The 12,419-nt window shown below is 34.6% G+C and overlaps 3 protein-coding genes across 4 annotated transcripts; 1 reads left to right on the top strand and 2 right to left on the bottom strand.

Moving 5' to 3' along the window:
- Position 1: 1 nt before the first annotated feature.
- Lhfpl (LHFPL tetraspan subfamily member 5 protein) lies at positions 2-6,504 on the bottom strand. 2 transcript variants are annotated; one of them, XM_033333048.2, is made up of 7 exons: positions 5,861-6,498; positions 5,204-5,376; positions 4,723-4,946; positions 4,437-4,631; positions 1,392-1,479; positions 966-1,120; positions 2-893 (listed from the first exon to the last, which is right to left on the bottom strand). In XM_033333048.2, the coding sequence occupies exons 3-7, from the start codon at positions 4,937-4,939 to the stop codon at positions 661-663; spliced, it is 888 nt and encodes a 295-aa protein (XP_033188939.1). In that variant the 5' UTR covers positions 4,940-4,946; positions 5,204-5,376; positions 5,861-6,498; the 3' UTR covers positions 2-660. The 2 variants fall into 2 exon arrangements, with proteins under 2 accessions (XP_033188939.1, XP_033188940.1); XM_033333049.2 differs by lacking the exon at positions 5,204-5,376 and having other exon boundaries at positions 5,861-6,504.
- Positions 6,505-7,298: 794 nt separating this feature from the next.
- Prp38 (pre-mRNA processing factor 38) lies at positions 7,299-9,610 on the top strand. The gene is made up of 4 exons (XM_033333047.2): positions 7,299-7,497; positions 7,679-8,046; positions 8,127-8,513; positions 8,586-9,610. Exons 1-3 carry the CDS (start codon positions 7,334-7,336, stop codon positions 8,498-8,500), a joined length of 906 nt encoding a protein of 301 aa, XP_033188938.1. The 5' UTR covers positions 7,299-7,333; the 3' UTR covers positions 8,501-8,513; positions 8,586-9,610.
- Mon1 (vacuolar fusion protein MON1 homolog) lies at positions 8,517-11,621 on the bottom strand. The gene is made up of 7 exons (XM_033333036.2): positions 11,220-11,621; positions 10,709-11,031; positions 10,386-10,629; positions 9,997-10,281; positions 9,733-9,923; positions 9,543-9,645; positions 8,517-9,459 (listed from the first exon to the last, which is right to left on the bottom strand). Exons 1-7 carry the CDS (start codon positions 11,490-11,492, stop codon positions 9,319-9,321), a joined length of 1,560 nt encoding a protein of 519 aa, XP_033188927.1. The 5' UTR covers positions 11,493-11,621; the 3' UTR covers positions 8,517-9,318.
- Between the last annotated feature and the right edge of the window lie 798 nt (positions 11,622-12,419).

Here is a 12,419-nt window from a genome sequence, read left to right as displayed (position 1 = left end):
CCTTGATTCACATTCTGGTGTTCTTTATTTATTATACGCAACTTGCCTGCTATGTAAGACTCTCCCCGTTCTGTAAAACAACTAATTTATGTTACTTGTTTATAATAAAAAAAAAAAGATAGAGAGAGTGTAGTACCACTTTTTGTAAGTTCCTAAAATAAGATGATGTTCTGTTCTGTTCTGTTCCGTTCTGTTCTGACAATTACATATCATTTATTCGTTAGGAACGAGAGAACAAACATATATAATATATTATACATATGTATATATATATATATATATAAAACTACCTTTAATTACATGTATAGAATATACATTGCAAAGGGAAACGCGTTCACAACGCGTTAAAAATAATTACGCTAATGTATATACAAAATACAAAAGTATTACGAATCGACAGGATGTCACTCTCTACAGGCTTTTCAGATTTCATAATTTAACATAGCAATTATTAATTCGTATAAAATTATAAAATAATTATAAAAAAAAAAAGAAAAGAAACGCTCGCCTATAACATAAAGGAAAGATATTCGATGATATTATTTACAGTGTTTGTTCTCGTTTCTCATAGAATTATAAAAATACTAATAAGAAAAGGAAAGCATACTTGTGGTAGTATGATAAACTATGTACAGCGATATAGTCACGATCTTCGGTGATCTACAATTGAAAATTATGTTGAGAATGATTCAAGGTATTCGTCGACATCGTATGGGCCGGGTGAGATGGCGCTGGTGTGTAAAGGCTATGATGTGAATGAGATTTCGCTCTGGAGAGTTCGCTGTAGCGATCCTGCTCTGGTGGAGCGACCAAGAGCACCGGCCGCAAGGAGAGGGATTTTCGAGAACCAGCGACACTCTGCGCCTCGTTCACGTACCCTGGATTTACTTCACCTAAAACGAGACGAAAATTATTTTGTTAAGAATAATTCGTATAGTTTAATTCGCGTAGAGAAAGACCCGTACCTTTGTACAAGGAACCGTTGTTGAAGGGTTCAGGTTGAAGTCTGACGTGCCTGGACGCTAGAATAAAAGCGAGCGCGGCCAAGGTAGCAGCATCTAGAGCCGCGATTGCTGCTAACGGTATCGCCCATCTAACGGCGCAAGCTCCTGGATTGTATCTGTCAAACAAAATTACCGATATGCAATAACATTTTTATTAACATCCAACCGATAAAATAACAAGATAATACTCGTTGCGCAATTGGTAAATTAGCTCGTTATTATTATAATAATTAAGTATCATAAAAAGTACCATCTCTTAGAATTAACGTCGCTCTACTACATATTTAGGACAAATGTAAATTTTGAAATTGAGAATTATCATGCACGTATAAATGATTTGAATAACCATCTTCTATTCATTTGTTAGGAAATTTAAATTTCTGCTACCTGGATGCAGCGGCACCGCAGACAGCTCGAATTAAAGGCGAATCCCAGCCCAAGGGATAAATGCAAACTCCAATCGCCATAGATATTGCTGAAACAAACGAAAGAGCATTATCTCTCGAACAACTATTTCTCGCTAGCGATAATTACCACTGAAAATGGTAATACGGTAAATCTTTCAATTGCTAAAGCTATTCACATCTTATACTCCTATATCCTACAACTTCCTTCTTGAAGCTATAGTTCATTGAACGTGAACATGAGTAACGTGGTTGGCATTTCAGTGAACTATCTTTCTTCGCGGATGTTCTGTGCTAGAGGTCAGCAGTGAAAGGTACCAATCTTGCTTTTTTCGCGTTCATTAATTCTTCGTAAAACAAAACCACTTACACCGAGAAAAATGAGGTAGAAAATTCGAAAGGAAAAACTTTATCGATCGAAATTAAATAGCAATAAAAGTACTGTTAAAATTTTAGGCAACTATAAATGGTAATTTTGAAATAATTTAATAGAGTTTCAAGGTACTAGCAAACAAATATGTTTCCGAGCTTTTCGTTATTGGAATAAAATTAATAAAATAAAAATAGATAGTCAGAATTAACGCAAGTCATAGCGCTACGGAAAGTTTCCATTTCCGATTCGCCGTATGATCATGATATATGTATGTATTATACCGTACGCTCACAATCAGTTTCTGGGTGAAACGTTTCCCTCCTCCCGTAGCTGATTCACATTTCAATCACTGACTTTCACTGTCGGCGTACGAACCAGCCACGATCGCGAGTAATACTACCTTCGATCAATAATAATGCTATTTACAGTTTTTCATCTCTATCATCAATGATCTCGATTCTTACGTAAAGCTTATTTCCTCTTCAAATGTCTTCCGGTTATTTATATTTAGTACGTTAACATGAAAAGAGGATTCCTTCTGAAGATAATTGAAAAGTATAAGGGAAAAAAATTGTAAAAAAGAAACGCGGTTTATTTTTTTACGGTAGTACTTTAAAAATTAAATTATCTCGAATGGACAACTTCTTAAATTCTCTCTTCTTTCTTGATTAGCGTTGAAAAAATTTCACTTTCCTAAAGGATATTATAATTTTTGAACAGTCGATGAAATGAAAATTCTATAGAAGTAAATTTTGGAGCTTGCTAGAGCAAATGATTGCCTATGAATAAACATTACGTGTAATGGAATCTATGATCCCGTTTCAGTGCTTTCGTACGAGCTGCGGTCTCGTTCGTATCGATTAAAGATTAGAGAAATAAGGAAAACTTTAGTCGAACTAACCGGACTCTGAGTAATTAAGCGCAAATATTATAAATCGCGTAACTTGTTGCAGGATAGATCAAGTACGTCAATGTCCTTTAACTAGGTCTTTAATCGTTTTAACCGGTGTCATCATTTCCATCACACCATAAAAATATTTTAATGAACAATTTATAGAACCGAATTAATCCTAAATAATATTATGAAATAAAATTCAGCCCAGGAGAGGATTTAAAAAAGTTATTATAATGGAAATTACTTCTTTTCATTTTGCTTTAAATTGAAGTAACTTACTTTAAATATTTTGTATAGCTTTGCATATTATACACATTCTACACTGTACACTTGCATCTCCTATAAGTACATCATAGTTTAATCCTAACGACATTTCTACGACATTTCTAACAAAGAAGCCATAACCGAATACGTTAATTGCAGAGGCATTGGTCAACCGGTAAACTAACTGTCTCCGGTTATAACGGTCTATTCTACATTTCCTTCTAAAACATCATCACCCTCAAGTTCATAAAAGGATGGGTTTTCTCCTTAAATTCATGTTTCCTGGTGATACGTTTGTGTCATCTATACATTAGTAACTTTTGAGGTAAATCTTGATTCGTAAAATACCGAGACTCTTTCGTTATAACGTTATTGTATTACGTATTTCGCAAGCACGGTTTCGCGGACAGGAAGCGCTTTCTACTTGCAGAAAAACACAATTTACGGTAAAGAGTTAGCTGTTGATCCGATAGGAGACTACGGCAGTCTACGTTCATAGCATTCCTATATACAGTAATATTCTGCTAACCGATCACGAATCGGATAATTATCGAGACAGGCAGAGTTCTGTGAAATCTGATTATATCTGCCATTACGCTATTTTCAATTAAAAGAATTAGTTGGAATAGCGACAGCCACTATTAATAAGTTACTATCGTACTTTATATTCATTCTGTGTAGATAAAATCTAAGCATTTCAATGCAAATTTCAATTAGCAGTGTTTAATCAATTAGTAATAGTTAGTAAATAGTAATACTTATAGAAGATCAATTAGTTACAGATTAAGATAGGAAAACAGAAAATGCAAAAACATAAAAGGAGAATGTCGAATGGTACAGTATTATGAATGACTATTTCATCGCGCTAACGGAACTCGAATTCTTTCTACTGTATAACATTTAGTTGACAAATGAGGTTCGCGTAGCGCGTAGAGGGGCGTGCAAAACGAAACGATTGCATCACTGCTGACTCGGTAGCCTCGGTGCATCACCGTAATTTTCAGCTACGTCGCAATGATAAGGTATTACGCGGACGATTACGGCAATAGCCCGCGAGAACACCCGGTTGCATTATACTTTCTAAAGTGATGCTCAATTTTCCTTCTTTTTTCCCCTTTCAGCTCGGTGATTATGCAATGATTACGCTTGACTTCTTCTTTTAATCTATCACAATATATGTACACAATATAATGCGATTCAGATTGGAGAGATTAAACGCAGCCATTTCGTAAAACATGCATTCTCGAATCATCCTAATCATCTTTCGTGTCTTTTAACATCGTATTACGCAATGCATGTATTCTGACTTATTGATAGTTGTATCGGTTTCGTCACTGGTATTGAACGTTATGTATAATAGTAATGCATATTTAATGCAAAATTTGAATCCCTCGAAATGCTTAAATGCATACTTAAAGAATCTTCAGATATTATTATATTCAAGTACCTTCGTTCGTACGATACGGTTTCCATCGTCGATAATTGGCAGTAATTACCTGAAACTACTTGCATCCAGGCGCACAGGTAGAACACAGTCGTACTCTGGCAGAAGAAGAAGAGAAGCATCGCGCAAATCGTCAATAGAGCTATTATGACAGCGACGCCGACTAGAATGGTGCTTACTCTGAAGGGAATGTTCGCGATTGTCGACAGGTCATCCAATCTGCCTATACATTCCTCGCCCAATTCACCTAGAGGATCAAGCAAAGAAATAATGCTAATTAAACGAGTTTTATGAAAAGTACAGTAACGAGATTTGATACTGGGAAAAAATTAATTTACCATTACCACCGTAGCTGCATCTGGTCCAGAGGCCGAATCTTCCTGGATTCTCGTGTTCCAAATCGCCCAGCCACTCCGGCGTGACAAATGCCACGACTCCGATTATAGCGTAGCATATGGTGAAAATACCCCAGAGAACACCGATCGCTTTCGAATTACGAATATAATTCGTCGCGTACATATGAGAGGATTCCACATACTCTATCTTCGAGCCCATGTTGTCGCTAATGAAATATATTTGTCGATTATTTTCTATACAATTATAGTAACTTTTGTTTAACTACCAAAATATGAACGTTACGATGAAAAAGATTATCAATAAGAAATAAGATACGCGAGGATATCGTAAATATTTCTACCAATAATTTCTCAATGTCTTCAGGCAAAAATTGAGTTTTTCCTAATTTATTGCATGTAGATCGTTATAATCATTCGTTACAAAGACGATCTTATCAAAATGAACGAAGACGGAAGTACATACTCCTTCGCCAATAGATTGTCTTCAGCGTTTCCTCATCACCGATTCTGCAGCTTTACGTCGAGATGCAGTGTACGTTCTCACGTTAAATCGGTGCCAGTGCCGCCCGTGACATTTACATCGGAACATTCACCGATCGCCTTAGCAAGGTGCAGCCCGTTTTTCCTTGCAACGATCTATCGATCAGAACGTAACAATACGCGACTTCTGTTAACCGTATCATTTTTCTTATGAGGACTGGTTTGGTCAAGGGCTTATTTTTTTCTCTTGAGTCACAGATCGAAGAGCAATACTTGTGTCGTAATTGTGATGATCAAAGCACTGTCAGAATTTGCTGATTAACATAGCACCGGTTTGTAAACAGCGCACAGAACGGGGCGCGCTTTTTCGATCCAGTACAAATTCAAAATCGAAACTAGCTCATTGACCTCGATCAAAAATTATGAAATTCAAAATTATGAACATAGCTTATACACAAATTAAGGCACAATGTGAACTAATACTGATGCATAACACATTGTATTGCATATCGAGAAAGATATAAGGTCCTTAGACTTCTCGGATCTCGAAAAATTAAAACCATTCCAGTTTCATTAGAAAGCTATTGGGTTTGTACACTCCAACTTCCTCGCAAAGTGATTAATTTAATCCTTGACGTACCTTCACCTCTCCCTTTCGCTGAACTTCGCTCAAGATACCTCCAAAGACATCTGTTTCGAATTGTCAATCACCCAACTTCACTAGTTCACTGAATTCTATTCCCTGAGAAACCTTCAATCCTCTTTGACACACTGGACAGGAGTTGAAAAAACAAACTTTGTATAAAACCGGAAGGAATCGAGTGAAATATTTATTTGAAAGAAAGAAACTTGTACGCGCGAACAGGATCGCGAGAGAAGCTGGAATCGACGAGGATAGAGAGATACGACGACGGTCCGTTGAATTAGCTCACATAGCTACTGTTAACTACGAGTCGACGCGGCTGATCACCTCGACGAATCGAAAATACGTCTTAAAGGGGACAAGTTATGATAGCGCAGCGTATAGCTCAAGATGGCTGTTCAGGTGAACAGAGGTTGCCAGGTAGATAGAAAGAAGGGGGACTAGCACGAGAGAATGAGACGAGGACTGTGAATGGGGCCTCTTTACGGGCCCTGAGCTCAAGAGAAAGGCGACATCGCTACAGAACATTGGGAGTAGGGATACCGAGTCGTACCACGTACTTCGTACGTGGACTGTTCTTCTTCAGCCAGTCTCTGCTGATATCGAAAAAATAAATAATGAATGCACTGTTATTCCCGCTATTCGTAAACAATATAACATATTTTTAAAAAATATCGATTAAATGAGAAACCTTTTATAATTCTTCTTTACATGTACAACATCGGTAAACGTCAAAACGTTGGTAATGTTATTTAAGCGGTTCATTATTTGTAGTCTTCAAGCGATAATGTAGAAAAATCTGAACATATGAGAAGAGTGAATTCTGTAATATAACATAGTAGTATGTCACAGTTAATGTCAAAATAACTTACATACTCTTTCACATGATATCGGATTGTATATACATATTTTCGTGATGACGTGATAACAATGCTGATCGTACCTCTTGAATTTACCGTACATATTTCCTTTGAATCACGTCCAGGAATTTTTTAATATAAACTGAAATTATATAAAGGGAACTCTGATTACGTACTATTAGGAACCCATGAAATACTAACGATAATATAGTAGCATTAACATACGGATACACGTTTTGCAGAAATGGCCCAATTTTACCTTTTAGTAAAAGTATACTACTTTCCTTGCTCTGATTTCTACAATTTTGAAAGTTAAATGACTGAGAAAAACCACGATTACTTGCGATTTTGACTTGATTACGTTTTTATTAGCCTCCTTTTGCTTCTATCAAGACCACTGTGGAATATATTCCTTAGTATGTATGTATATTTTTTCACAAATATTTGAAGGAAAAATTCGATCAGTTTATATTCATATTTCAAGCAGGCTGTGACCCAAGTGAATTATACCGTTACCAAAGAAATTCCCTATTAAGTGCATTTTATTGGCACCTACATTATCATTTAAGGTATGTTTTGAAAATATTTCTAATCTCCATGCGATTTGAAAATGGCTAATAGAACGGTAAAAGATGCGAAATCTATTAGAGGTACAAATCCGCAGTATTTAGTAGAAAAAATAATTAGATCTCGAGTGTACGATTCGAAATATTGGAAAGAAGAATGTTTTGCTCTGACTGCAGAACTTTTAGTAGACAAAGCGATGGAGTTGAGGTTAGTAAATGTTTATTATATTGTTATATATACTCAAACAAATCGTTTTTCTTCGTGCAATCCGTTGTCTAAATATGTTTGCCGTTGAAACATATTTTATTTACAACTCTTGTCCATGCTCGATATTTTTTAATAATTTATATCAAAACATAACCTATTGTGTATAAAAAATATATTTTAGATACATAGGTGGTGTATATGGTGGAAATGTAAAACCAACACCATTCCTCTGTCTAATATTAAAAATGCTTCAGATACAACCTGAAAAAGATATTATAGTAGAATTTATAAAAAATGAGGAATTTAAATATGTCCGCGCACTAGGAGCATTGTATATGAGATTGACAGGATCTTCTTTAGATTGTTATAAATATTTGGAACCATTATTTAATGACAATAGAAAGTTAAGAAGGCAAAATAAGCAAGGTAAATTTGAATTGATCAACATGGATGAATTTATAGATGATCTTCTTAGGGAAGAAAGATGTTGCGATGTAATTCTACCAAGAATACAAAAAAGACATGTTCTTGAAGAAAATAATGAATTAGGTAAGTCTTTTAAATTTATAAATGAAAATATAAGTATGAATATAAAACAAATGTAATTTAATGTTTCTTATATGTTATAGAGGCAAAAGTGTCTGCATTAGAGGATGATATGGATGAAGGAATAGAATCTTCAGAGGATGAAGAAATACCTCCAGTCAAAGAAGATACTCGCAAAAGGACAGATGATCATGACAGAGAGAGAGATCGTCATAGAGACCGAGATAAAAGACATTCACGTTCCGATAAAAAATCTGACAGAGAAAAGCAAAGATCGAGAAGCAGGGACAGAGACAGAGATAGACGAGAACGTAAACGGAGTAAATCTCCAAAAAGCCATTCATCCTCGCATAAAGACAAGGATAGAGATAAAGACCGGCACAGACGAGACGATAGAGATAGGGAAAGAGACCGAGATCGAGATCGAAGACGAGAACGTGACAGAGCTAGGCATTAAATTAAACACCAAGGTATGACAAATGTTTTACAGGATAATTTACTTTTATAACTATCAGGTGAATAAAAAAACATTACTGTTACAGCTCTTGAATTCTTTTTATCGTATGTACCGCACTTCGATCGCGATTAACAGCAGTGTGTAACATATACAAGGAATAGTTTTGTATTAAAATTATAGCATTTATCGATATAAACGCTACACAGTAGCTTATAATACCCGTACATTACATGTTGTAAGTGAACGTATTTGTTTCTTTTTAACGTTATACTATTCGTTCTACCTGGAATCATTACTTTTGACTTAATAAGGTCATGAAACGATGGCTGTTGCTTTTACTCTTATTTACAAAATTTCAGAGAAAATTTATCACTGTGATTGTTAACAAAGAACTGTTCCACGATTTGTAAAGTTACGATTTGCTTGTTAAATGATATAAAAAGATATTGTATTGTAAGTAATCTGTTTTTAACAACACAATGACAAGTTTTCTCAAGCACCATGTAATAAAATAAGTTGAGAATGTCATAGCCTGTCTATAAATGTACTCTACATTACATGCGTAATGTCTTTAAATATATACATACATATGTACCTTTACAGTACCTTTCATAATTAAAAAACAGTGAGCAAAATACACTATCAATGCATGAAAAACACGCGAATGCATCTATCTTGAATGCAGTAATCTTTCCTTAACGATTTATAGTTCATCAGATCAATGTAAACAGTTACCAAATAATGCATCTCACGTCAATTCAAATTATATCCATCAGATAAACACTTTTGTGTCTTTTTAAAACTAATTATATCGATTTTTAAAATGTGGGTGAATTTAAAATAAATAATCTTTCTTCCTCTTTTTTTATCCACTTTAACAATTTACTCACTGCCTCAATTGCATCAGGTTTTGTTACAAGTGGCTCAAACGTAACATATAATTCAAAACCTAGTGTTACCTACAAGATACATACGTGTTAGTTGCATACCAAATGTACTGTGATAACTTTTATTGTACTACATATCATATAATTAAACTTACCCATGCTAACATGGTTTCTTTATCTAATTGCTGAAATATAAGCTTCAATGGTCGATTGGGACTGTGTAGCCTGTGGTGTAAACATTGATAAAGCCCCAATAATCTACAGAAGAAAAAACACATATCACGCTAGTTTATCATTATTATAATTTAGTTTGATTATTTTACATCTTTTTAATGTTGCAATTACCGTTCTATTTCTTCGTCTGTTGTATACGGAGGTTGAAATCCAGGACTCCAAAATTGTGCCGTGCTTCTACACTTATATAAAACGTGCCGCATTTCTGGCAATCCAATGTCAGCAGTTTTAATCGGTAGTTTATTCATGGACTCATTAATTGCTTCTAAACAATTCGTTCGCCTTAATTTTTCTACAATTTTCTATAAGTAAAATTTCTTATTATTTTTTACATTGTTTTCTAAATACTTTATAAAGTTTCATTATATCACCTACTTGTTTTGCTTCAGAAAGAACAAAGAACACATCTCTATCGACTGTGAGCAACAATAAGCATGCCTGACAATCTTCAGCCAAATATGATACATGTCCATGCATATACCCATTGGCATCAAACTTTGGTAGACATATCGGAGTCCAGCTCTCAGCAGTCTTAAGTGACTCTGAACTGTCGACCAAATTTTGTATTATATGTAAATCCACGGGATGTAAAAAAAATTTGTTCATTCTGACTAATGTTACCAATTGATTATTAGCTAGTAGTATTGCAAATACTAAATTCTGCAAAATTTTATATTCCTTTGATTAGTATAATTTACAAACACAGCAACATATTTTAATATAATGTTCATGTCCAAATTTTAACGATTATAGCACTGTAATACCTTTATTTTACCGCATGTTTGAATGATAGTTTGCGTGATAGAACTTCTCATTGAGGGGAGTAAAGGCAAACATTTAATAGCTCCTAGAAAAAATGCTGGTTCTCTGTCCATAAAATTTAATAAGTGATCTATCAGTCTTTCACTACCAGTTAACAATCTTCTTAAGTCAAAATTTCTACGTTGATCATATACTCTAGTTAACTGTGACTGGGTTAACACAGAGATTATTTGATTATATACATATCTGTAACATAACATTCTTTACTCCAGTATCTTAAAAAAGGATGGCATAAAGTATTACTTGTGCTGTTATAATTACATACGTTAGTTGTAATGTAAGTTGAGGTACGCTTTCAAGCGTTTTTGAGACTGCAACTAAAATTAATGGACCTTTAACAACAAATACAAAGTTAGTATCTCCTGCATGAACAGATCTAATCATGTCACTGCCTGCTTGGACAAATGAAACTAGAGCCTGCATGACACCCATAACTGTGACTAGTTTATCTTCTGAACTATATCTAGAGTATATGGGTTTCCCTGCTTGGCTTAAAATAAATACATGTTTTTTTTGTGCTAACCATGTTTTACAACGTAAAGGGTCTGAATCAATGCTACTTTGACCTAATCGTTGTGTAACATCATCCTAAAACATAAGAAATTAATTAAGATAAATATACATCATTAAAATGGTTAATGTAATTATATAACTTTTATCAACACTTTCGATTAATTTCTATCAATTATTAAAGACAACTCTCTTTTAATTGCGTATACTTTTTCCGGATTAAAATACATTTATAGTGTTTCACAAATACAGGTTATGAAACGTACTAATTCGGAATCATCAAGCGAATTTGTTTTTTGAAGTTCCCGTGAACTGGACGTAGTGGGCGTAGTTGGAATGTCTTGCACATCTTCTTGTATCTCTGAGATAGTGCTCGTTGTGCTTTCTTTCATTTGTCTATCGTCAATACTATTGCTCATCTCCTGCTCATACTCCTCAAAACTGTCGGTAGTGACGAGCATCGTTTCCGCAGAAGCACCAGGTTCAATACCTGGCTCGGGAATCCCGTCATCGATAGTAGCAGACTCTTTCGCAGCCATTTTTATAAAAAAAATACTTCCGATCTGCCACTATTTTAAAATTTCTTTTCCCGATTGACATTTAACAGCGATCCATGACGGATTGGCCGCCATTGTTGAATCCGTCTTATTTGGGACAGGACGGGACGGAATTGGACAGAATGCACGAACTGTTCAACACTATTGCCAACTTAAGTAAATTAAAAAAATCACTATATTAGAGTTCACGAATGTTAACCGATTGCATTGTTAGTTGGCCACAAATCAGCATCATATTTCATGTTTATAATCATGTTCATATTTCATTTCTATAAAATCCCAAATGTCTTCTTTTTATTGGATGCAAATGAAATATTGACAACCGATGACATATTTATTTATTTTAGGCACGTACTATTTGATAGGACAAAAATGAAGTGTCTGGCACAAATGAACAAGCAGATAAGCAAAAAACTTGTTCTATGAGCCCATGTAGAATTTTTTTTTTACTTAGGTTTACTTTATTTCCTCTCATTGAGCTACATTGTTGACTGCAACTATAAAAGTCTCATATTATAATTAACAGATTGTCAGTTACAAATATCTTAAGATAGATTCCACTGTCTTCACCTTTTTGATCTTAACTTCTCCCAGACTTAGTTTTGCTTCACCTACAAACTTTTTTCCAAGAACCGACAGGGAAAATTAAAGAAGCACGATTGCAGTTAGTTTATGCGGCACTACCAAATCTCACAACTTACCATTGTGAACAAGGAGGCTAAAAATAATACATCATGTCTTTTTTCGGAAATATTATTTATTGTTTTGTAACAATATAGACTTTAAAATCAACGATTGTAGAAAAGCGAGAACTATTGTGCATTAAATTAAACCACTATGTGGTTACGAACAAAGTGTTTTTCATAATACTCTGATACGAAATAGGCAATCAAGCGATATGCAAGTTGT

The sequence above is a fragment of the Bombus vancouverensis genome, chromosome 14 (genome assembly GCF_051014615.1).
Source record: "Bombus vancouverensis nearcticus chromosome 14, iyBomVanc1_principal, whole genome shotgun sequence".
Taxonomy (NCBI): domain Eukaryota; kingdom Metazoa; phylum Arthropoda; class Insecta; order Hymenoptera; family Apidae; genus Bombus; species Bombus vancouverensis.
This window is presented reverse-complemented; position numbering and strand designations above follow the sequence as displayed.

Bases quoted from the DNA above. Each gene is read 5' to 3' on its own strand.
- Lhfpl (XM_033333049.2), bottom strand. From the start codon at position 4,939: ATGGGCTCGAAGATAGAGTATGTGGAATCCTCTCATATGTACGCGACG. The intron at 1,480-4,436 runs GTAATTACTGCC...CGTTTGTTTCAG, and splicing joins CTGGATGCAAGTAGTTTCAG to CAATATCTATGGCGATTGGA. The intron at 894-965 runs GTACGGGTCTTT...GTCTCGTTTTAG, and splicing joins CAACGGTTCCTTGTACAAAG to GTGAAGTAAATCCAGGGTAC.
- Prp38 (XM_033333047.2), top strand. From the start codon at position 7,334: ATGGCTAATAGAACGGTAAAAGATGCGAAATCTATTAGAGGTACAAAT. The intron at 7,498-7,678 runs GTTAGTAAATGT...AATATATTTTAG, and splicing joins GACAAAGCGATGGAGTTGAG to ATACATAGGTGGTGTATATG. The intron at 8,047-8,126 runs GTAAGTCTTTTA...TATATGTTATAG, and splicing joins TGAAGAAAATAATGAATTAG to AGGCAAAAGTGTCTGCATTA.
- Mon1 (XM_033333036.2), bottom strand. From the start codon at position 11,492: ATGGCTGCGAAAGAGTCTGCTACTATCGATGACGGGATTCCCGAGCCA. The intron at 10,282-10,385 runs GTATTACAGTGC...AAAATTTTGCAG, and splicing joins AAACATGCGGTAAAATAAAG to AATTTAGTATTTGCAATACT. The intron at 9,924-9,996 runs GTAGGTGATATA...TTTTACTTATAG, and splicing joins TTCTTTCTGAAGCAAAACAA to AAAATTGTAGAAAAATTAAG.